This window comes from Rhinopithecus bieti, unplaced genomic scaffold (genome assembly GCF_001698545.2).
Source record: "Rhinopithecus bieti isolate Rb0 unplaced genomic scaffold, ASM169854v2 scaffold_64799, whole genome shotgun sequence".
In the NCBI taxonomy this organism is placed as follows: domain Eukaryota; kingdom Metazoa; phylum Chordata; class Mammalia; order Primates; family Cercopithecidae; genus Rhinopithecus; species Rhinopithecus bieti.
This window is the reverse complement of record NW_016824661.1, coordinates 514,707-539,294: the sequence shown is the minus strand read 5'-3', so window position 1 is coordinate 539,294 and position 24,588 is coordinate 514,707. Positions and strand designations below refer to the sequence as shown.

The following is a 24,588-nucleotide window of genomic DNA, read 5'->3' as shown; positions in this document are numbered from 1 at the left end:
ATAATCCATGTGTGAGTTATGAAATCAATTTAGTGGACTATGATTATACTTATATAAAACAGGAAAGAAAACATTTGCTATTACGTAATAAGGGTGAGTGTGGTTTTTTGTGACTTTAGTTTTTGTTCATGTGTATTGTGTTAGGTTATGATGTAAAATGTATTCCTTAATGTGGATCATAGTTTGAAAAGTTTGAAAGCCAGGCAATAAATAGTATTTTCACAAATAGCTAACCATTTGGAGAAAACATTCAAAAAGGATATAAAAATATACAGACAGAATAAATGAAAGACTGGACTAAACTATGTCAGTGGAACAAAAATATAAGAATAGTAGTAGTAAGTCATTCAGTAGAGTTCAAAGCAAATTATGAAGCAAAGCATACGAGGTTGTAGAATAACAGCAAATAATGAAAATATTATTAAGTGTATATAACTCAAAGCAAAAAATCACTTAATAAAAACTGTTAGAAATTCAAAAGCAAATGATAAAATACAGTAGAAAGATTGAAATTTTAATCTTAAATATACAATTAATATGGTAAAATAAAAGATTATAAATAAAATGAAATACAGAGGATATTGAATGTTATCTGTCCCCAAATATATATTTTTGATGAATACAAAAAAAAAAAAATTAAGGCCCGGTGCAGTGACTCACACCTGTAATCCCGGTACTTTGGGAGGCCAAGGCGGGCAGATCACTTGAGGTCAGGAGTTTGAGACCAGCCTGGCCAACATGGTGAAACCCCATCTCTACTAAAAATACAAAATTAACTGGGCATGGTGGCACGTGCCTGTAGTCACAGCTGCTCGGGAGGCTGAGGCAGAAGAGAATCACTTGAACCCAGGAGGCGGAGGTTGCAATGAACCAACATCGTACCACAGCACTCCAGCCTGGGCAACAGAGTGAGATTCCGTCTTCAAAAAATGAAAAAATTCCACTTCTGTCACTTACTGTGTAACTTTGCACATAAGATCTATAACTTATGCTATTATAGGAAAAAAGAAACTGACTTATTTCTTTCTGTTTTTAGAGGACTATTTTAACAAAGGGAAACATGAACCTGAGGACAGTAAGCTTCGATTCGAAACTTATCAGTTGATATGGCAGCAGATGAAATCTGAAAATGAGGTGAATACTTTCTTTAATAACTTTTCTGTAACACCCTAAGTCTCATTTTTGTTACCTCTCATCTTCCTTTCTACCAGTTTACAAGAGTATTGATGAAATATAGGAAGTACTGGTCAAGCATAACCTGTGTATCCTTAAAAAAACAACCATAATCCAGCCTGGGCAAGTTGGTGAAACCCTGTCTACAAAATCTGCAAAAACTAGCTGGGCATGGTGGTGTGCACGTGTAATTCCACTACTCAGGAGCCTAAGTTAGGAGGATCACTTAAGCCTGGGAGGTGGAGGTTGTAGTGAGCGGACATAGTACCACTGCACTCCAGCCTGGGCAACAGAGAGAGACCTTGTCACAAAAACAAAAACAAAAAATCATATTTCTTGTGAGTGGAACAGATGTTTATGATAGCTGTTAAGGCAAGGAGCTTTCAAATGGTGACTCTCTTAAATTATCCGTTCAGGTATACAACTGTGAAATCAAGCTGTTTCTAAACTCCTTCACTTTCTCATCTTTATATTCCAGCTCTGAAAAATTTCTTCACCATAGCAAATTGGTAGCTCTAGGGCCAGTATTTTAGGCTGATGGCTTATTTTTTTTTTTTTTTTTTGGCCAACACAGTGTTGTTGCACAGTTTTGGTTTTAATTGCCTTTGGGAAGGTTATGTACTTTCCAGTTTATTACTGCCGTCTACCAGTCCTTACTTATTTACACCTAGTAGCTTTGCTTGTTCTTGTATTCCATGTGATCCTTCAAGGTATTTGAGTTTGTGGTTTCCAGTTTAGGCTCTCTTCATTTCTTAATCTGGATTGTCATAATGCCCTCCTAACTGGCATCCCTGACACCATTGGCCAAATTAGAAAAGACCCTCTTCAAGGCAAATGCAGCCCAATTCCAGGCAACTCCTCCAACACTGTTGTCGGATTAACCCTTCTTAACCCTGATCCAATTATGTCTTTACTTCACATCCCTTCAGTGGTACTCCCCATAGGATAAAATCCAAACCTTTTAATGTCGTATATATGAGACATTAAGTCAGATATGTAAAATATATAAATATATAACATATATAATATGTAATAATGTATATAATATATAAATATATGTAAATATATATATATATATTTTTTTTGAGACAAGGTCTTGCTCTGTCACCCAGGCTGGAGTGCAGTGGCATGATCATAGCTTACTGTAGCTTACTCCCAGACTCAAGTGACCCTCTCACCTCAGCTTCCCAAGCAGCTGGGACCACAGACGTACACCACTGCACCCAGCTAATTTGTCTTTTATCTGTAAAATGAGGTTTCACTTTGTTGACGAGGCTTGAGAGGGAATCTTTAATGGGGGAACCCAAAGCACTAATTACTAGCGATTTAAGGAAAAAACATTTTTTAATTAGGTTCATCTTTTGATCATTTTGCATCATTGAATCCATGACAATTTTCTTCCCAAAACCAGGAAAGACATCAGATTATTATTTCTAATAAGTTTTTGTATGTTCTTTGTAGCGACTACAAGAGGAATTAAATAAAAACTTGTTTGACAGTCTAATTGAATTTCTGCAAAAATCTCATTCTGCATTCCAGAAGAATTCAAGAGACTTGGCCGGTCAAATAAAACTCAGAGAAATTCCAACTGCTGCTCTTGTTCTTGGTATATATGCGTATGTTTGTTCATGCATGCATCTCTGTGTATTTTGTGTTTTTTTAATTTTTTTTTTTTTATTGTTGAGAATAGTGGAAGGACCTGTTTTGATGAGCCTGTTCTGTCTCTTTTATTTATACAATTAAACCAACTATAGTTTATTTTACATATTTTCAAAAACCAATAAAAATTCCTTATATCTTTATAGATGGTCATATGTTTGTAAATTAAAAGGAATTTATCTAGCTAATGTTCTCCCCAACTTTTGGTCAGAAGGGAAAATACATTTGTTTTACTCTTTCTTTGTAGATACAAGAGTATATGAGATTTGGTAATAAAGAAACTACCAGTGTTAGTATATTTGGTTTTCAGACTTTTTTTAGTCATATCTTCAGTGGAATTACTCTATGACCTTAATTTTATTTTCCTGTGCATAGTTTTTCAATCTTAGATTTTTTCATTATATTCATATTAATTGCCTACAAGGAGGTGTTTGGATGAATTGCACATAAATTGCTTTCAAGTTGCAGGTTGTAAATTAAGTACTTAAATAGCCATCATTAATATCTCATCTTTACCAAACATTTGGATTCCAGTACAATGGAAAAAATTTCTTTGTAATGTTAGCAAATTTTCTTCATTCCCTTTGAAAACAAAGTTGAATTTATTTGGATTCCAAACATGCTCTTAATTTCTCCTTCAATTTATTCAAGATTTGTTATGCTAGTTAGCTCTGAGATAAGGAATTAATTCTCAACTTCAGTGTACCCACAAATAACCTCCAGGGATCATATTAAAATGTAGATTTTGGTTAATGGGTCTGAGGTGGGGCCTGAAATTTTACATTTCTGACAGGATACCAGCTGATGCCCATATTGCTAGTTCCAGGACCACACTCATAAGACTCAAGGGAATTATTTTTATGATACTGTGGACCAGCTTTACAATGCAACATCTAAAAACTCCGCCATTTGATGAAAACTGAGGCCCCGTGATGGCCCACTTGTACCAAGCTAATGGAAAGAATGTTTTAAAATCATGGTCTGAGGAGAATATTTTTCTAGTTAAACACACTGTTGATTATCTTGTTTGTGATAGACAAGTTCATTGTTTTATAATATAAATATAACAAATATAATGTTAGTAATAAATAGCTTATAGCCAATCGGTGAAAGACAAGATAAACCAGTGTTTTACGGAACTTCTAAATTTGTTCAGGGATGCATTATTAAAATCATAGACCATAATGCATGCTAGGAATAGTTTTGGTATTTTCTATTTTCAATATCCATTTAAAAAATAGTCTGCTAATATTTTTATTCTTTGGCTCTCCTAGAAAAAAAAAATGGTTTATTATTGCTGGCATGGATGATTCTGAAATTTTTCTTTTTCTTCCAAGCAATGAAAGTTTTGCAACTGTAACTCTTAAGCAGTTTGAAAGTGACTGCTGCTGCCATCTGCCTAAGCACCAAATGACTTTCTAGAAATCACAGATGGTTATGTTAGGGAAGATACCAGTTAACAGAATTTTTTTTCCAAAGTAGTGGGAAAGTTCTCACTCAAAAATTTGATAACTGTATGCGGTGCCCTGAAACTCTGCTTTGCAAAAATGAAAACCAGGGATTCCATAAATAGCAAAAGAACCCATAGTTTTACTTTTTTGAAATTTTTACAGAGATAGGGTCTCACCACGTTTGCCAGGCCTGTCTTGAACTCCTGGCTTCAAGTGATCCTCCCAGAGTGCTGGGATTATGGGCGTGAGCTACTGCACCTGGCTAGTTTTAATTTCCTTAAAGAGCTTATTATGAATTTGACAAAGCAATGAAATTACTTCTAAGATGTTTTCAAGGGTTGGCTGGGCACGGTGGCTCACGGCTGTGATCCCAGCACGTTGGGAGGCTGAGGCGGGTGGATCACTTGAGGTCAGGAGTTTGAGACCAGCCTGGCCAACATGGTGAAACCCTGTCTCTACTAAACTACAAAAATTAGCCGGTGTGGTGGCACATACCTGTAATTCCAGCTACTCAGGAGGCTGAGGCAAGAGAATCACCTGAACTTGGGAGACGAAGGATGCCGTTAGCCAAGATTGAGCTGCTGCACTCCAGCCTGGACGACAGAGCAAGATTCTGTCTCAAAAAAAAAAAAGAAGTTTTCACTTGCACCTCCCAGTAATTTGTTTGAAAGAGGAATTGTGCAAAATATCTTTCCTGACAAATATAATGCATGCCTTTGGATAGCTATTGTTAATGGATATCTCATTTATATAGTGTATTTTCTTGGTTTCTGTCATTAATCATTTTTTTAAATGTTTTTACTTGTGAGTGCTTGATATGTTAAATAGCTTTTGTCATTAAATTATTATTAATAAAAATGGTGATATAATATTGATGTATTATCTCATAGGTGTGAATGTCACAGATCACGATTTAACATTCAGAAGTCTAACAGAGGCCCTTCAGAATAATGTCACACCATATGTAGTCTCATTGCAAGCTAAAGATTGTCCAGGTAAAATATAAATGCCATAATAACCTTGGTGAGATGTTGCGGACTTCTTTCATCCTTTTCTCTCTTTTCAGACTTTCTTTATCCCTTTTTATTGGTGGAAAGAGCACAGTGCTATGTTTTGGGCAGGGTTAGGCTTGGGGGCTCTCAGAGTAATTGTGACTATTATAGAATTCTGCGTCCTTTTGCTGTCTTTATTCTTGACCCATTTCTGCCCTATCAGCTTAACTGCCGGTAGCAGTCCAGGCATTTTGCGAGATGCGTTCTTTAACCTAGTGAAACGTTTAATAAGTAGAAAGACTTAGGGCGGAAAGCTGAGAATTGGGGAATGAGGAGCTCTTGTTCATCTCAAAAGAGAGTAGACTACATGGGCTTATGTTTCAGCCATAAATCATCTTATTGTCCTGCTTTGAAAAGCCACCATGGTAAAAAATAGTCCGTTGACAGAGCTAATCCTGAGCATGTGAACCCATGAAATCATAAAGAGTGTTCACGCTCCTTTTCTTTTCTTTTTTTTTTTTTTGAGACAAGTCTCACTGTGTTGCCTAGGCTGTACTACAGTAGCATGATCATAGCTCAGTGCAGCCCTGAACTCCTGGCCTCAAGCAATTCTCCCACCTCAGCTTCCCTGGTACCTAGGACTACAAGTGCCTGCCATTACGCTCAGCTACACTGTGGGGTTCATTGTTGTTTACAGAGATTGGGTCTTGCTATGTTGTCCAGACTGGTCTGGAACTCCTGGGCTCAAGCAGTCCTGCCTCGGCTTCCCACAGTGCTGGGATTACATCTTGAGTCACCATGCCTGGCCGTAATGTAGTAAAATTTGTTTGAATTTAGATTGATAAAAGAGATTTATGTACTTATATTGCTTTCATATTTATAAACTGATTGAAATTAAGTAGAAGTCCTTAAAGGCATCTTTTAAAATGGCTATATGAAAGATTTATAATCAGTAAAATAATTCATATGACACTTGATTTTTCTTAGGGACCTTGAAAACTGTTTCTTTTTCTGTGTAATTTAAATACATATTCCTAAAATTTATAGTTTGCTTGTCTACACATTTGCTTATGTGACCTTTTTATTATAGATAATATACATAAGTGGCCAGGAGTAGTGGTTCACGCCTGTAATCCCAGCACTTTGGGAGGCCGAGGCAGGCAGATCATGAGGTGAGGAGTTCGAGATCAGCCTGGCCAACATGGTGAAACCCCGTCTCTACTAAAAAATACAAAAATTAGCTGGGCATGGTGGCACGTGCCTGTAATCCCAGCTAGTGGGGAGGCTTGAGGCAAGAGAATTGCTTGAACCCGGGAGGTGGAGGTTGCAGTGAACCGAGATCCCGCCACTGTACTCCCGCCTGGGCGACAGAGTGATTCTCCATCTCAAAAAAAAAAAAAAAAAATATTGATAATATACATAAGCTTTGGTCTAGTCTTAGTCTGAATTAATGCAGGTACTAATGAGCATCGATAGTTAATATGTTAAATGTTATATTAGCTATATTGATGGTAAGTATAAAAAAACACATTCTACCAAAAAAGAGTAATATACTGATCAAGAAGTTTCAAGAGCTTTGGTTTTATTTATAGAAGAGGCAGAGATAAGCTTTCTTACTTTTTATATTCCACAGATATGAAACATTTTTTGCAGAAGTTGGTCTCACAGTTGATGGACTGCTGTGTAGATATAAAATCCAAAGAGGAGGAAAGTGTTCAGGTCACCCAAAGAAAAACACATTATTCAATGGATTCACTTTCCAGTTGGTATATGACTGTCACACAGGTAGATATAAACTGACGATTTTCTCCCCCAAGGAAATTGATATATGATTGATGTGGCTTGGAATAATATTAGACATAGTACTGTTTTGATCTAACAAGGATATGCTTCTGCAGCACTAGGTATTAATTTAAAAGTAGCTATTTTTCTAATACTACTCAAATTAAAAAAATTTTTTTACTAGTATGTAGCCTAATTCCTGGTAAGTGCTTAGGTTTTTACAAGGACATATTTGTGGGAGAATGTCCTCTAATGACAAAAACAGAGCATCAGGAATTGCCTCTGTTGCAGGTTCCATCTCTGTGACAATAGCTATAACTTTAATATATTATCTCTTAGGTTCCTCAGTGTTTGCTTTATCCGATAGAACCATGCTGCTAGTATCCACTGTCAACTTAGTTCAATGAAGAGTAATCATGGATTTTCTAAAATCTAATTTGTTTTATGTTTAGAGTTCTTAGGGAATCAGTGCTCTTTAAGTAAAGTATGTTCAACAAACATAAATAAAAAGAAGTTCCATTCTACCATGACAGTCTGGTGAAAAAGAATAACCTAAGTTAACACTAGGTAACTGCGTCCTAAAACCATAGTCTTAGGTTATGGTGCTATGTACCCAGACAGTATGGGGAAAAAAATACTGTGGTTACATTTTCCAATCAGTATTTTTGCTGAAATCATCATAAGTGAAGTTTCACTTTGCCTTATATAGGGACTAAACTATGTCTAATACTTAACCAGAATACCTTATTTGCTCCACAATTTTAGACTTTCCAGAAATCAAATGCTACTTTCAGTTTGTGTCAGATATCTTTTTAAAAATTGAGATTGGACCAGATGATACCTAGTATCCATTTCAGGCTTGAAATTTCACAGTGACAAAGTAGCAAGTACTACTATTCATTATGTTTTTTTCATTAAAAATACTAGTTCTCACTGTAAAGCAAAGCAGAATATAACTTTCTACTAATCGAAAAATCAATTTTGTAGAAAATGTTCTCTTCTTCCATGTTTTTTTCTGTCATTTCCTTAGCAGAAAATATAAATATTTCATATGAATTATAGAGTTTTGCTGAACCTTTTTCTTCTTGGTTATTATTCCCATGTCAGACACAGAAAGATTCTAGTAACCTGAGTTTCTATTTATCATGTGGTAAGAAAAAAAACAGTGTTCTTGTGAAATTTAAAGAGAGATATGTCAACATGTGGCATTATAACATTGTTTGAGTGATGAGGCTTACCTTTAACTCTTTCTTTCTGCAATGGTTTAAAAGAAGACAGACCCAAAAATGCCAAGCAAAAAGAGGACTACTTCTAGCCAATGGCAGTCTCCTCCTGTTGTGGTTATCTTGAAGGATATGGAAAGCTTTGCCACAAAAGTACTACAAGACTTCATAATCATCAGCAGGTAGATGGTATATCGCCTGGCTTTTATGAAAAATTCCCTTTTTAAGAAAGTGTTACTTTTAACTTGAAAAGTATAATCTTAATTTTAATACCAACTGGATAAAAATCAAAGTATTCAAATTCTTTATAATTGAATATTCAGAGACCTCCTATCAGATTTTCCATTTGCTTTTTGAGCCAAGAATGAGAATCAAAGGCACATTTAGCCAGTTTTAAATTGACATGGTAAGACAGTGTTAAATATGGTTTATCTCACCAAGATTGACTGTCTCTTACTCACCCATTAAGTAGATAAACTACGCCAGTTGAGGTTTTTGTTTTTGTTTTTTTCTTTTTTTTTGAGATGGAGTTTCGCTCTGTCGCCCATGCTGGAGTGCAGTGGTATGATCTTGGCTCACTGCAACCTCCGCCTCCTGGGTTCAAGTGATTCTCCTGCCTCAGCCTTCTGAGTAGCTGGGATTACAGGTGCCCACCACCACACCTGGCTAATTTTTGTATTTTTAGTAGAAACAGAATTTCACCATGTTGGCCAGGCTGGTCTTGTACTCCTGACCTCAGGGGATCTGCCTGCCTCAGCCTCCCAAAGTGCTGGGATTACAGGAGTGAGCCACCGCGCCTGGCCAAGTTGAGATTTTTATTAGGTCTTATTTTCTGATACCCATCCATCCTTAGATGCTGTGAGTTACATACAGTTTTACTAAGCAAAAGTGTCTTCTAAATAACATTATCTTGCATTTATATAATATTTCTAGTGAGAAACTATTTTCATGATTGCATTGCATCTTCAAAGCAATCATGGGAGACTCAGAATTGAAACAATGAACTCTTATTTTAAAATCCAGTGACATGCATTTTCCATGGTGTATTTTTTAGGATGAAATTTATTTTGGCCTCTTCTATATGTCAACTTGCTTTAATAGTTATAGCTACATTTGACTAAAGCTATATATTTTGTTGAATAATTTACTAGTATACTTTATTTTATTTTTATTTTATTTTGGAGACAGAGTCTCACTCTATCCCCCAGGCTGGAGTGCAGTGGCGGGTTCTTGACTCCCTGCCACCTCCGCCTCTGGGTTCAAGCAGTTCTCATGCTTCAGCCTCCCGAGTGGCTGGGATTACAGGTGCCCGCTGCCATGCCTAGCTAATTTTGTATTTTTAGTAGAGACAGCATTTCACCATGTTAGCAGGCTGGTCTCAAACTCCTGACCTCAGGTGATCCACCTTTGTTGGCCTCCCAAAGTGCTAGGATTACAGACATGAGCCACCACACCTGGCTAATTTACTAATGTACTTTAAATTCCTACTTTGATAGGATCTTTTTTCCCTCATTGATTCTAAGAGTTCTAGATTCTAGGAGTTTCCTTTTTTTTTTTTTTTTTTTTTTTGAGACAGTCTGGCTCTGTCACCCAGGCTAGAGTGCAGTGACATGATGTCAGCTCACTTCAACCTCCACCTCCTGGACTCATGCAGTCCTCCCTTCTCAGGTCCCCAAGTAGCTAGGACTACAGGCACATGCCACCATGCCCGGCTAATTTTTGTATTTTTTGTAGAGATAGGCTTTTGCCGTGTTGCCCAGGCTGGTCTCAAACTCCTGGCCTCAAGAAATCTGCCTGCCTCAGTCTTCCAAAATGCTGGGATTACAGGCATGAACCATCGCACCCAGCCCAGATCCTAGGACTTCTCTTAATGCTAGCACTGAACTGCTTAGCATGCTGGGAAAGTACACAGTACAAAATAGTGACAGAAAAGCTGTGTTTTTTTGGAGCTTAGACTTAATGACTACCTTAGCCATCAAAAGTGAGGAGGACTATAGATAGGGCTCAGACTTTGAATGAGAGATTAAATTGAATGGTATCTAACACCTCTTCTAACACTTAAGATTGTATAATCTTCAGCCCAGGCACAGTGTTTCACGCCTGTAATCCCAGCGCTTTGGGAGGCAGAAGTGGGTGGATCACATGAGGTCAGGAGTTTGAGACCAGCCTGACCAATATGGTGAAACCTCATCTCCACTAAAATTAAAAAATTAGCCAGGCATGGTGGCACGTGCCTGTAGTCCCAGCTACTCGGGTGGCTGAGGCAGGAGAATTGCTTGAACCCAGGAGGCGGAGGTTGTAGTGAGCCGAGATTGTACCACTGCACTCCAGTCTGGGTGACAGTGCAGGACTCCATCTCAAAAAAAAAAAAAGAAAAAAGATTGTATAATCTTCAGGAAAACTTTCTGGACCTCTCTGTTCTTCTTTATAAAATGAGAGGATTTATTAAGAGATTAATTTCAGAGCTAGACTGTCTGGGAAGTAATTATTTTTCTGTTTGAAAGAAGAAAGTGAAAGACTTAGAAAATTTTAGTATTTGCAATGATAATCCTTAATAGTGTCTTATAAAGTAAGCATTAAACTAAAGTTTGTCTTATCTTGAAATATGATGTATTGAAATATATTTGCTACATAAATTTCACTTTTGTGTCTTTCTTTCAAAACTAGTCAACATCTCCATGAATTTCCACTAATACTCATTTTTGGAATTGCCACATCTCCTATTATCATCCACCGATTGCTTCCTCATGCAGTATCATCTCTATTGTGCATAGAACTGTTCCAATCTTTGCCTTGTAAGGAGCACCTGACTACGGTACTCGATAAGGTAAAAAGAATAAGTTTTACCAGTGAAATAGGATGAAAAGAAAACTGCCAATAATAGCTTGTTAAGATAACTGTTAATGATAAGCCTCTACAACTCTCTGAGTACTATATTGAACATATTCTTTCACATACTTTAATATTTTTACTTAATAATTTTTGTAGTGTTTTATAGTTTTACAGTGATTTTGTATATTACCTCTTTTGTACTTACCTCTTTTAATCTTTACTCGGTAAAAAATTATAGGTTTATAATGTAAATTTTTACAGAATTTATAGACTTCCTAGTAACAATATATTTTGACTCTTACATTTTAGTTTTTCTAATTTTTATTTTTTTGAGAAGGCACCTAGCTCTGTCACCCAGGCTGGAGTGTGGTGGTGCGAGCTTGGCTCACTGCAACCTCCGCCTCCCAGGTTCAAGTGATTCTCCTGCCTCAGCATCCTGAGTAGCTGGGACTACATGTGCGCCACCACGCCTGGCTAATTTGTATTTTTAGTAGACACAGGGTACCATATTGGCCAGGCTGGTCTGGAACTCCTGACCTCAAGTGATCTACCCACCTTGGCCTCCCAAAGTGCTGGGATTACAGGCACGAGCCACCACACCCAGCCTGACTCTTACATTTTGTATAAAATGATTTGAAATTTTTAATGGACTGTTTCCTAACTGATTTGTCATACTGCTTATGACAACAAATAAATACTAACATTTTCCTAGACCTTAGCAACTAAAGTTAATTAACTATGTTTCTACATAAATGCAAGTATGATTCTTTAATATTGACTGTATTAGTCTGTTACCACGCTGCTGATAAAGACACACCTGAGACTGGGCAATTTACAAAAGAAAGAGGTTTAATGGACTCATAGTTCCACTTGGCTGGGGAGACCTCACAATCATGGTGGAAGGCAAGGAGGAGCAAGTCACATCTTACATGGATGACAGCAGGCAAAGAGAGAGAGCTTGTGCAGGGGAATTCCTCTTTATAAAACCATCAGATTTTGTAAGACTTATTCACTGTCATGAGAATGGCATGGAAAGGACTTTTCCCCATGATTCAGTTACCTCCCACCAGGTCCCTCCCACAGCACTTGGGAATTCAAGATGAGATTTGGTTGTGGACACAGCCAAACCATACCATTGACCTTCCCCAAATTTCTTCTGGACTCACCTCCTTTAAGATGTGCTTTATGCTGCTTATTTAAGGTAAACTAATAACAGCCTGCCCACTAGCCACTTATACATGGATTTTGTATTTTTGTTTTTTTCCATAAAGGTGATTTATAGATACTTTAAGGAAAATGTTTTCAAACTACAATTTTAAATTTGCTTGGCTAGGCTGGAAAGGGTCGCAAGCACCTATAATCCCTGCTACTTGGTAGGCTGAGGTGGGAGGATCACTTGAGCCTAGAAGTTCAAGGTTACAGTGAGCTATGATGCCACCACTGCACTCCAGCCTGGGCAAAAGAGCAAGACCTTTCCTCTACAAAAAACAAAAAACAAAAAACAAAAAAACTTGGTTATAACCAAATTCAATTGGCCTTTTACAACTATGCTTCTGTTTAAGAAGCCTTCTGTGGCTTTTCATTTTCAGATGTAAAACATCACTATAGACTATTGAAAATTAGCTGAATAATACAAATTCAGCTATTCTATACTTCTGTAATAGACATTTGTGTTAATTTTGTGTTTCTCATTCAGTAATAAATAATACGTTACTCCTTAATTTGAATCAGTGTAGGACTGAAAAAAATCTCATCTGGTAATAAGAATTGCCAAAGCCTGCAGCTTCTTCAGTGGTTTCTGGTGGGGGAAAAAAAAAGGATCATATAGTTAATAGGTGGTATTTTTTAAATTAGGAATTTGATGGAAGATGGTACAGATCTTTGGTTCTGAAGATATAGTATAAGTAGCTTCTTTTTGTTACTGTTGTATAAATTAACTTAAAATTTTTGTTGACATTTGAGCTTAAAAAACCCAGCTACTATCACATCTTTCGTAGTTAACTGTGTCATAGTATCATTCTTTGCCTCATTATTAATACTTAATATTTATGAAGAGTGAAGACTAACAAGGAGTGTGTCTCCCTCCCTTTTAATCTCTTTCAGCTACTTCTTACAACTCAGTTTCCCTTTAAAATAAATGAAAAAGTATTACAGGTTCTGACCAACATCTTTTTGTATCATGATTTCTCAATTCAAAACTTTATAAAAGGACTTCAGGTAAGAACACAGTAATGGGTTTGAAAATTCTCAAACTGATTCTAAATAATTTGCACAGTATTACAGGCTGTCTAGTGTGATAGGCATTTTAATGGCAAAGTCTAGAGTAAGTAAATTCCAGTTATTTTATTCTAGGTTCTACCATTCCTTTGTTACCTTGTAGCAAAATGTAGAGAATACATTCATTAGGATGTCAATAATGGGAAAAGACTTCTATTCCAGCAATTCTTAACCATTTTGGGAGTAGGGACAAGGGGATTTTTCTGGTTTGTTTCTGAGACTCTCATGAAAGCTTATGGACTTTTTCTACCAAGGAAATGCTATATATAAAGAGTCAGCAAACTTCTGTAAAGGGCCAAATATTAAACATTTTTAGCTGTTTTTTTTTCCCCCCCCGATATGGAGTCTCACTTAGTTGCCCAGGCTGGAATGCAGTGGCATGATCTCAGCTCACTGCAACCTTCGCCTCCCAAGTTCAAGTACTTCTTCTGCCTCAGCCTCCCATGTAGCTGGGATTACAGGTGTGTGCCACCACGCCTGGCTAATTTTTGTATTTTTAATAAAAGTGGGGCTTCACCATGTTGGCCAGACTGGTCTTGAACTCTTGACCTCAGGTGATCCACCCACTTCGGCTCCCAGAGTGTTTAGCTTTTAGCAAAGCTAAAAACGCCCAGCCCGTTTTTAGCTTTGCTTGCTACATGTGGTCACTGCTATTGCTGCTTCTGTTTCTTCTTTAATAATCCTTTAAAGATATAAAAAACATTTTTAGTTCCTGGACCATGCACGTGTGTGTGTGTGTGTGTCTCTGTAATTTGTATTCTGATACACTGGGAATGCATTTTCACTAGTTTCATGAATTGCCCGAAGCTGATTCAGGAATTTAGCTTCATGATATATGCTGTAACCTAAACAGATCCCCATTCTCCAGTTGTTTAAAAGTTAGTATTATTTCCTTTTCTTGGCAGCTACATAAGTGTAGTCATTGTGAACACATGCCAGTTGTCTAGTGCATTAAAACCTATATATTATGCCAGGCACAGTGGCTCATGCCTATAATCCCAGCATTTTAAGAAGTCAAGGTGGGAGGATCACTTGAGCTTAGGAGTTTGAGACCAGCCTGAACAACATAATGCAGCCTCATCTCTACTAAAAATTAAAAAATAAGGATGTCAGGCGTGGTGGCTTATTTACAAAGTTCCAGGTCCTTGGGAGGGTGAGGTGGGAGAATCACATGAGCCTGGGAAGTCAAGGCTGCAGTAAACCGTAATTGTGCCAATGCACTCTAGCCTGGGCGACAGAGCAAGAGACCTGTATAAAAAAAAATTCTGATTTTAAAAACCTATATATATTAGTGACCTTTGGTGCAAAAGTTCAATTTGATAATACTTCATCTTTGTGTAGTGTCTTGAAGATTATAAATTACCATGTTTTCTTCCTTCAAAAAAAGATTGCAGTGGTTTCTTTGGCTAATATGTATCTTTTCTTCCCAACTTTGACTTTTTAAAGCGTATTTTAAAGGTATAAAGCATTATTTACCTTAGCAATGTGTAGAATTAAATGATATTAAGATAAAACTTCCTAATTATTTCTTTAATTTCATTTCATTCATTTACTCATAAATATTTGTCAGGAACCTATTGTCAACCAAGCACTATGCTGAACCCTGAAGATACAGATCAAAAAAGAAATCTCTGCCTTCAAATTGTTCTTTGTTTAATCATGGAGGCAAAAGAGTAAACCCACAAGTCTGAGTAGTCAATGCTATGAAAGAAACATGCCTTGGGGTTCCATAGCAGAACAGAAGTGTATTCCTAAGGAATAGGAGCTAGCCAGGTCAGAATTTCAGGCACAAGCAACAATAGAGGAAGAGAGATCTGTTAGAATGCTATTGCAGTAATCTAGACAGGACATGACAAGGACTTAAATAAACTAAGGTAATGGTAGTGGAACTAGAGAGGAGGAAACAAATTTGAGGATGAGATTGAATCAGAAAACCTGGTGACTAAGTAGGTGATAGGATTTTTTTTTGTTTTGTTTTGTTTTTTCTTACTTGACTTGAAGCTGAAAGGATGTTTAAGAGAGGAGCAAGATGACACATGCTCTAGCTTGGCAGATTGGAGGTTAGTACCGTTTATTAACTGTACATGTTAATACATAGCAAAGAGCAAGGTTATTATGAGAAAAGGATGAGTTTCTTTTTGTGTATGGTTAATTTAGGGGTGTGTTAGATATAAAGATTTTGTGCTCTAGGAGAAAGATTTGGACTGGAAATAGATATTTAGGACTTATCCTTAAAAGGTGGCAGTTAAAGTCATGTTATGAGGATGAAATGTCACCTAGAAGGACTAAGTAAAGACAAACCGACCTGTAAAAGTGAGCAGTAGAAAAGGAGACTAAAAACAAGGAGAACCAATAGAAAGTGGAGTACCACTGAAGCCAAGGGAAAAAGAGATTCAGGAAATAGAAACTGTACTCTAAATAACTTGAGACAGAAAGTAAAGGACATTAACCAAGTTGCTTAATCTCTCTGGGTCTCAGTTTTGTCATTTGTAAAATAAGGCAATCAGATTAGATGATTTTATGGTTTCATGATAATTTATTAAGCACCTCCTTTATGCGTGACACTTTACTAAACTATTTACATGTTTTTTTTGTTTTTGTTTCTTTCTGAGGTGGAGTTTCGCTCTGTCACCCAGGCTGGAGTGCAGTGGCATAATCTGAGCTCACTGCAACCTCCGCCTCCTGATTTCAAGTGATTCTCCTGCCTCAGCCTCCTAAGTAGCTGAGATTATAGGCGTGCATCACCACGTCCGGCTAATTTTGTATTTTTGGTAGAGATGGGGTTTCACCATGTTGGCCAGGCTGGTCTTGAACTCCTGATCTCTGGTGATCTGCCCACCTTGGCCTCCCAAAGTGCTGATATTTTTGGCGTGAGCCACCTTGCCTGGCCTACGTGGTTTTATTCATGTGTATTGTCCTCAATTTTGCACATGAAGAAATTAAGATTTAAGTTAAGTATCTTGGCCAAGGTCACACCACTGACAAGTGACAGCATCTTTAGACCTCATTTTCCCAGTTTTCCTAGTCCTCAGTGGAAAATATTGGTAAGTCCTGATTTCTACTTGAGACAGAGTCTCACTCTTTTGCCCAGGCTGGTCTCAAACTCCTGAGCTCAAGCAATCTTCCCATCTTAGTTTCCTGAGTAACTAGGACTATGTAATTCCTGATTTCCGTAGGATGTACAGCAGGACATACTGTCATTCTGTGTGTTTTAGCTTTCCCTTCGTTAGGTGGATATATTAACCCAACTTGTTGATTGACCCAGATATTGAAAACACACTTGAACAAAATAGTTAAGTGATAATGGGTTCATATCCTGTTTGTAGCTCTACTGTAACTTCTGTGGCTTCCTCCTATTCCTCTTCCGCAGCAAGCCTCTTAGCCTGTTTAGTTTTTATTTTTCTCATGTCTAAGAAGTAGTGTTAACATTGGGATAAACATTATCAGTTTGACTTAATTAGAAAAGATAAGAACAAAATTATGTTAGTATGTGCAAAAGTAATTTAGCACCTGGCATAAACAGTTGCTTTCTATTTTGTACTTGTTTCGAAGTTAGGCAGGCCCTTTGCCTTACAGCCTTAGAGAATGGACTATTTTGGAAGATTTCCTCTAGCCTTGGGTATCTTGTCCTCAGCATTATAAACTCAGAAATTCATTATCGGTTCCCCCAGGAAGGATCAAGCCCAAGATTATTGATTCATCCCAAACAAATACCTTAAGATGGATATGTAACCTAACATGCTAATTTATTAATTTGTGATGAGGAGCAACCAGTATCAAGGTACCCGAAAATACCAAACTGGTCAAGCAAAGTTTGCTTAGAATCAATATAATGAACATTTGCATAGTCTTGTTAGTTATACCAGTTTCTAGGTATAAAACTCAAGACTATCCAAATGTATACAAGAGTATCCAAATGTTCATTATGTTGATTCTAAGCAAACTGAACGTTAGAATCTGGAAAATCGTCTTCCCTTCTACCATAGAGCCCACAGCATTCTATTATTAGAATACTTATATCTACCAGATAGTATACCATGTTTTCCTCCATGGGAAAAAAATGAATTTGAAAAGGTAAATTTTCATCATTCACTTTAATCCATAGGCACAGCTCCTACCATTGTAGCTTTTTTTTTTGTAACAGACCGGTTTTTACACTGATTTTAGATTGGCATTTTCTTATGAGTATCGGGGTATCTATTAGACCCTTAAGTTAAACCTCAGTTTGGTCCACACCACATTTATAATTATTATGTGTTGCTTTTGCAGATAGCTAGCTGATCTATCCATTTATATTAGTTTACCTTAGTTTGTATTTCAAAGATTACCGTTTTCTGATCTTCTTCCCAAAATTGGAACCTTAAAATATGAGAGTTATATAGCCATTTTTATGTTGTTTGCAGTATTATTGTGACATTATTAAATATATTAGTACCATAAATACTTTGGCTCTTTAAAAGAAAATCCTTAAAATTGAGCAGACATAGCACAATAGATTTAGGGCCAAAATATAATAAATATGTTTAATCTTCACATGTCTTTCAGCTTTCTCTATTAGAGCATTTCTATTCCCAGCCCTTAAGTGTCCTGTGCTGTAATCTTCCAGAAGCCAAAAGAAGAATAAATTTTTTATCAAATAATCAATGTGAAAACATCCGACGTCTTCCATCTTTTAGGAGGTAAAAGAGAAGTACATATTTAACACATATTATACTAGGAATTTGGACTCAAATAAGAGATCTTCAGGAGTCCAGTTTTTTCTGAAGGTAGCGGAAGAGATAGGTAACCTTATTCCGTTGGTTTTAAGGGCGGGATTTCCTTGTGGATTGAAAATTTGGCAAAAAGAAAAAATTTTTAACAGAAGTGGACAGAATTTGCAGGTTCTCGCAGAGTTACTTTTTAGGAAAGTAAACGTCTTTCCTATTCTGGTGGGTTTAGGCGCTTTTAAATGTTTATGAGACTAGTGAGAAGTCCAGCTGGATTTAAGGCCTCCGAGTTTAAAATTACCATTAAACGCGTTAAATGCTACTGGAGATTTGATTTGTTGTGAAGAAATGAAAAAGAAATGTGGCTGCCAAGTTGGGTAGTTGTGATCCCCCAATATGCGTATTTCAATATGTGAGAATCTTTAATTTTCTCTTTTTGTGTATGGAATGGTAAAAATTCTAGGTACGTGGAAAAACAAACTTCAGAAAAGCAAGTTGCGCTCTTGACCAGTGAGAGATGTTTGAAGGTAGGAACGTGAATGTGTTTCAGTTTCATTCTCTTTTTCCTTTCATAAAGAATATGCACATAACATTTATTGAGTTAATAAAACGTATTTGTGCATCTTAATATTTATATATTGAAGTACTGGGTCTTGATAGTCAATTAGGAATGTGAGTTTTAAAGATGACATGAAACCTTAGCTCTAAAAGATGAGGCTTTTTTTAATCAAGAAAAAATATTAACTGAAACACCAAGTTTCTTTTGTGGCCTATTTTGAAAGCACCTTTAGATCTATAGAGATCTGCTATGTGAATCTTTTCCCATCTAACAGTTTTGGAATCTGTCAGCAATTTCATTTTAATGTTCTTTTTAAAGGCTGTGATAAATAAAAGCATTTAGAAGCCAGGCAGCTTAGGTGTCTACTGCTAAGTGGGTATTGATTTGATTTGAAGAAATATTATATATTGATATTATAACTCTAGGAAAGAAGTAATGAGCTTAGAAAATTATCAGTTAGCTGTACAACATAAGGAATATCAAAAGGAGGGCTTTTTTTCTTTGTTGAATAAATAATACTTGGATATATACATAATTCAAAAGGTAAAGATAGTATACAGTGAAAGGCTTCCTTTCACTTCTTGTCTTTCAACTACCTATGTCCCTTCCCTGGATACAGCCAGTGTTACTGGTTTCTTATGTTTCATTCTAGATGTAGTCTCCATACATACAAGTAATTATATTTTGGCAGTTGGCTGCTTCTTACAATATTCTGCACCTTGTTTTATTTTGTACTTAATTTTGGAAATCATTCCATATTAGTACTGAAGAGTGACATAGTAGTCTATTGAATTAATGTACCTTTTTAAAGAACATGTCTCTTACCGATGAGCATTTAGCAACACATAATGTCACATTTATTTTCATACTCCTCATGACTTTTTTAGGAAAAAGTTGTTAGAATATTGTAATGATAGTAAGATGAGATTGAAGGTAAGCCATAGTGGCTAAAGATGAGTTTTGGTAATACATGTGATTTTCAGATTTTGAACAAGAGAATGTTAGATCTTATACGTGCACAATTATATGTCAATTTAAAAAATTTAAAATGTGTTTTAAAAAATGTTAGATTCTAGAGGGTATGTGTTTACCTTCATTGGTAATTTATGCCCATTATAAATGCTCAAAAAATACTCAGAATGGGCCGGGCGCGTTGGCTCAAGCCTGTAATCCCAGCACTTTGGGAGGCCGAGGTGGGCGGATCACGAGGTCAGGAGATTGAGACCATCCTGGCTAACACGGTGAAACCCCGTCTCTACTAAAAATACAAAAATTAGCCGGGCATGGTGGCGGGTGCCTGTAGTCCCAGCTACTCGGAGGCTGAGGCAGGAGAATGGCCTAAACCCGGGAGGTGGAGCTTGCAGTGAGCTAGGATCGTGCCACTGCATTCCAGCCTGGGTGACAGAGCGAGACTCTGTCTCCAAAAATAAAAAATAAAAATAAATAAATAAATAAATAAATAAATAAAATAAGTAAATAAAATAAACACAAAATACATTCAGATCTAAAAGTGAGTTTATCACTGCCTTTGGAAATACGGATGAAGGAGTCCTGCAGATTGGGTAGAACACCTGTTCTCACTCCTCTGCAGCCCAAGCCGTGTAGAACTCAGACGGACTCAGACAACTCAGAGTTTGCTTATAAGGAAATACAACAAAGAGATTGTCTCCGAGGAGGGAAGGAGCAGACTGTAGACACCAGGCATGAAAATCTCTCATGCCAGTTCCACAGAAGTCAAACCCCTCCTGACTTAAGGAAAATTGAAAGTGTCTAAAATATACATTGAAAACAAGTTTGACATTTTGGCATTGCTTAGTCAAAAGGAGTGGGGCCATTCAGAAGGGAAAGTCACACTCCGCACATTACTAGTTTTCTCAAGTGTAAAGAGGAGGGCAGCTCTCCTAAGTTCCAAAGCAGGAGCCACTGTAGGAGCTCATGACTCTAAGCCCCAAACCACCCATTTCTTGGGGTTTAGCCCTTTGAGCATTGATAAAGCAGAAAGAGAGGTTACATAGGGCCCTCTGAGTTTTGTAAAACCAGTCATCTCTCTGCTAACTTGGCAGAATTATATATTTAACCCAGGTAAGTGCATGATGACCCCTTAAGGTGAATTTTGCAATTATTTCTCTGATTTTAGTGATCTTTGATCAGGAATAGGTTATTTAAAAATGACTTTGATACATACTCTAAAAATGTAAGAAAATTATTTTAACATATTGAGCCTCTTGAAGAAGAATATTTCTATGAAAGAACAAGATTTAAACCACTACAGACTAAAAGCAAGAGGACTAAGGAGGCGTCCATTGAAGACGGACCTCAATCCCTTGGGGCAACAGAAAGGCAATACAAGTAAATATTTCTAGCACTCTGGTAAGTTTGCAGTTTCAACATCTGTTCTAAAAGATCAATTTAGGAAAATCCAAGATGGATTTGGGATTGGCCTTTGAGTGTCCAACATCCCCCCAGGCAGGTGTAGTGGAGATGTGGGGAGGGAGCCGCTCAGGGCAGCCTTTGAAAGGGGACAACACCGTGGGGCGAGAGTAATGCTAAAAGAAAAGAAAAACTCAGTGTTCCAATTCACTACCCCAAAAGGAAAATCAAGCTGAAAACTGGGTCATGCAAAAAGCTGCCTTTCCTTTTGTTCCTAAAAAGAAAGCCGCAGATACGAGGTTAAACACCCTCACTGGTAGCTACCACATGTTCACCTTATCGGTGTACAGTGCCGATTTACTGAGTGAGATGAATACTCAGTTGACGATTCCCTGCCTGCTCCTTTTCCCTTGCGACGTGTGGATTCAGTAGTGAGACCATAACCTTACTCTTTCCCCTTCAGTCCACTTCTCCCCCTCTAAATATTGAAGATCTCAAAATAAATCATCTTTGGAGAAAGGCACAAACCACAGACTGTGTTTCTGGGATTCTGTATTCCTTTTTTCTTGCCTATCCTTAACCTTGGCAAAATAAACTTCTAAATTGACTGAGATCTGTCTCAGATACTTTTTACAGTAAACAGGGTGGATTTCTAGAATTCTGATGCTCAGCTGCCTGAACCTCGATTCAACAGATGTGTCCTTGTGTTGGAGATGAGAGTAGAAGTGGAATCTGCAGACGCCTGAGTGGTCACAGGATCCCGCTCCATCTGTGATGCTGGACAAGGCTCAGTTGCAGCTCAGGTGGGACTCAGCGGGTCAGAGACATGCACAGGTGTGTACAGGATTCACAGAGGTTGTGCACGATGACCCAAATCGCTGCACAGTGGAAAGGAGGTGATCTCCCAGAAACATATCACTGTCAGTGTCCCTGAGATAGTAGTGGACCAGCTCTGTGAGCCAACACGTCACACCCAACACAGACACAGGTACCGAGGGGTGGGCAATGATGGGCCCCAAATGTCTCATAGTCAAGGCCTCACAACCACTCCCACCCTCAGGAGGGAAAGCAGCACTCTCTTCTGGATCAGCTTCTGTTTTCCAGCAAATGAATGTCCTTTTAAAAATGGCATTTCCTTTTAAAAATATACATACACATGCACACATTCCTGCCACTCCCAGATTAAAAGCCCATTTTTTTCTGTGTTTAAGCTCTGGACTTCCCAGCCTTGCCCTTCTAGCCCTGTGATGCTGTGACCCTGCCCTGCAAGCTCTTCTATGGTCCTCTGACTCCCCAGGGCCGTCCACCTGCTGTTCTCTCCACCTGGGGTGCTGTCCCCTCCACCTGGGGTGCTGTCCCCTACAGCCATGCCTCTGAGCTTCCCCGGCAGGTTTCTTCTCATCCCTTTCAATCAGACTCAAATACTCGCTTCTTTAGATTCCTTGACTCACTGGTTCTCAAGCTTGAGGGGGTATCAGAGCACCCTGAAAGGGCTCATTCATTAAAACAAGGAGTGCCAGGCTCTGCTTCTAGATTTCAGCTGCAGCAGGTCTGTGGTTGGGTCTTAGAATTTGCATCTCTAACAAAGGCTCAATTGCTACTGCTGATGCTGGACCAAGGACTACCCTTTGAGAAGCATAAGTCTGCTCCGGGCAAACTTAGAAGCCACCATTGATTTCTATTTCAGTTTACCCCGGTGTGATTAGTACACACAGCTCCTAAGACCCCTGGGATCTCTGGAATACAGAACTTTCAGTCCTCACTCCCCAACCTCACCAACATCCAGAGAGGGGAAAGAGGCTTGAGACCTGGCTAATCACTGATGGCTGATGATTTAATCAATCATTCTGATGTCATTCAACCTCTTTAATGATGGAGTTCAGACAGATTGGTAGTTGGTAAACACATCCACATGGTGGGGGTAGCACATCCCAACTCCATGGGGTCAAAAGCTCCTGTGCTCAGGACCCTTCGAGACCTCAAGACCTATGAAACTCTTCGTCATTTGTAACCTTTATAGTAAACCCATGATCGCAAATCAAGTGGCTTCTTGAGTTTTATGAGCCATTTTAGCATATTAGCAAACCTGAAAGGGAAAGCCTGTGGGAACCCCTGACTTTGTAGGCAAGTTGTGGGTACTCATGAGACCCAAGACTGGAAACTGGCATCTGAGAGGAGGAAAGTCTTGGGGAATTGAGCTTTTAACCCTCTGGGGTCTGAGGCTAATTCCAGGTAGTCAGTATCAGAATTGAACTGAATTATAGGACACCCAGCTAGCAGCATCTACAGAATTGGAGAACTGGTTGTTAGTGTGGAAAAACCCACTGATTTGGTGTCAGAAGTGCTGTGAATAAAAACAGTTCATGTCCAGTTAGCTCAGCTTTATGCACATTTGCCCTGAAAAATGGTAGCAGTAACATCTTTTCCTTTCAAAGCATCCCAGTTGTTTGCATTACGTTGTAGTTTGCATTACGTTGCAGTTTGCATTACATCATTACACCCCTGTTTGCATTCCAGTAACGCATTACATGGTGACTCTAATTATAAGGTTCTGTTAACATTTGTGTGTCATCTGTTAGAATAGATTTCTCAGGGGCAGAATGCATGTGTTATTCATTGTTATAATTTCAGTAGCAAGCGTGGATTAGTTTGTCACTTCACTTAGTAAGTAGTTTTTGAGCCACTGGGTAATTCTGTTATATTCATTAACTTCTAAGCATGGACAAGTTACTAGTGGATTAACTAATACTTATCCCCCGAAACATCATCAAAATAGGGGTGTATTCTTTTCTTTATATATTACTTAAGGGCAAACTGGGGCACAATTTCGATGACTGACTCATGTATCAATGCTGAGATGCAATTTGAAGACGTTTTATGAACACACTTTCCATTTGCTAACTAGGGCTGAGAGACTATTAAATTAGAAGAAGAAACAAATGTTTGTTTTAAAATGTTCTGCAGAAAATCTTACGGACTTCCTTAAGTATAATAGTTATGATGATGTAATTTAAATAAGAAGCATACTGAATAATGATACTATTTTTCTAAAACAGTTAGAGGTCTAATGAATACAGGTGAAAATTAATCTGTTCCTCTACTTACACTTACTTTTCAAGTTTAAAGTCCATTTTTAAATTCTTAACCAAACTCTTATGGCTTTTAAGGAGGTGTGATTCTATAAATAATGGCTTCAGTTTGGTTTCCTGTTTTGAAATTAAAAACACGTGAAATTCAAACCTTTTGTTCAAGTCTGAATAATCATGCCTTTATGATCATTGATGATTCTGTGCAAGGTATAGTCTCTTAACTAAGCAAATAAGGAATCTGTTTTGCTTTGAAATAGAAACAGAAGTTGACTTTATTCATGGCCTTAGTTTTTTTTCTTATTGGAGACATTTGTTTGGCTTCACTCTTGAACTGCCTCAGTGTGGGCAAAGTCCCGGGTCCAAGTCCCAGAACTTTCACCTGTTAATTGGATAACAGGGAAGTCTGGATCTAGTAAGTCATGTGATAATTTAGTAACAATGTAGTAAAAATATTTAAAACTCAATGAAAAACACT

At 37.7% G+C, this 24,588-nt stretch overlaps 1 protein-coding gene across 1 annotated transcript in view; it reads left to right on the top strand.

Moving 5' to 3' along the window:
- LOC108522364 (origin recognition complex subunit 3-like) overlaps positions 1 to 18,634 on the top strand; it is a 28,690-nt gene extending 10,056 nt beyond the window's left edge. Inside the window, exons 4-12 of the mRNA XM_017862514.1 lie at positions 1,037 to 1,134; positions 2,635 to 2,779; positions 5,174 to 5,278; positions 6,909 to 7,060; positions 8,329 to 8,462; positions 10,948 to 11,107; positions 13,216 to 13,329; positions 17,935 to 18,068; positions 18,559 to 18,634. Coding sequence (XP_017718003.1) covers positions 1,117 to 1,134; positions 2,635 to 2,779; positions 5,174 to 5,278; positions 6,909 to 7,060; positions 8,329 to 8,462; positions 10,948 to 11,107; positions 13,216 to 13,329; positions 17,935 to 18,068; positions 18,559 to 18,634 — 1,038 coding nt within the window. The 5' untranslated portion in view covers positions 1,037 to 1,116. The remainder of the gene's footprint in view (positions 1 to 1,036; positions 1,135 to 2,634; positions 2,780 to 5,173; positions 5,279 to 6,908; positions 7,061 to 8,328; positions 8,463 to 10,947; positions 11,108 to 13,215; positions 13,330 to 17,934; positions 18,069 to 18,558) is intronic.
- The last annotated feature ends 5,954 nt before the right edge of the window (positions 18,635 to 24,588 follow it).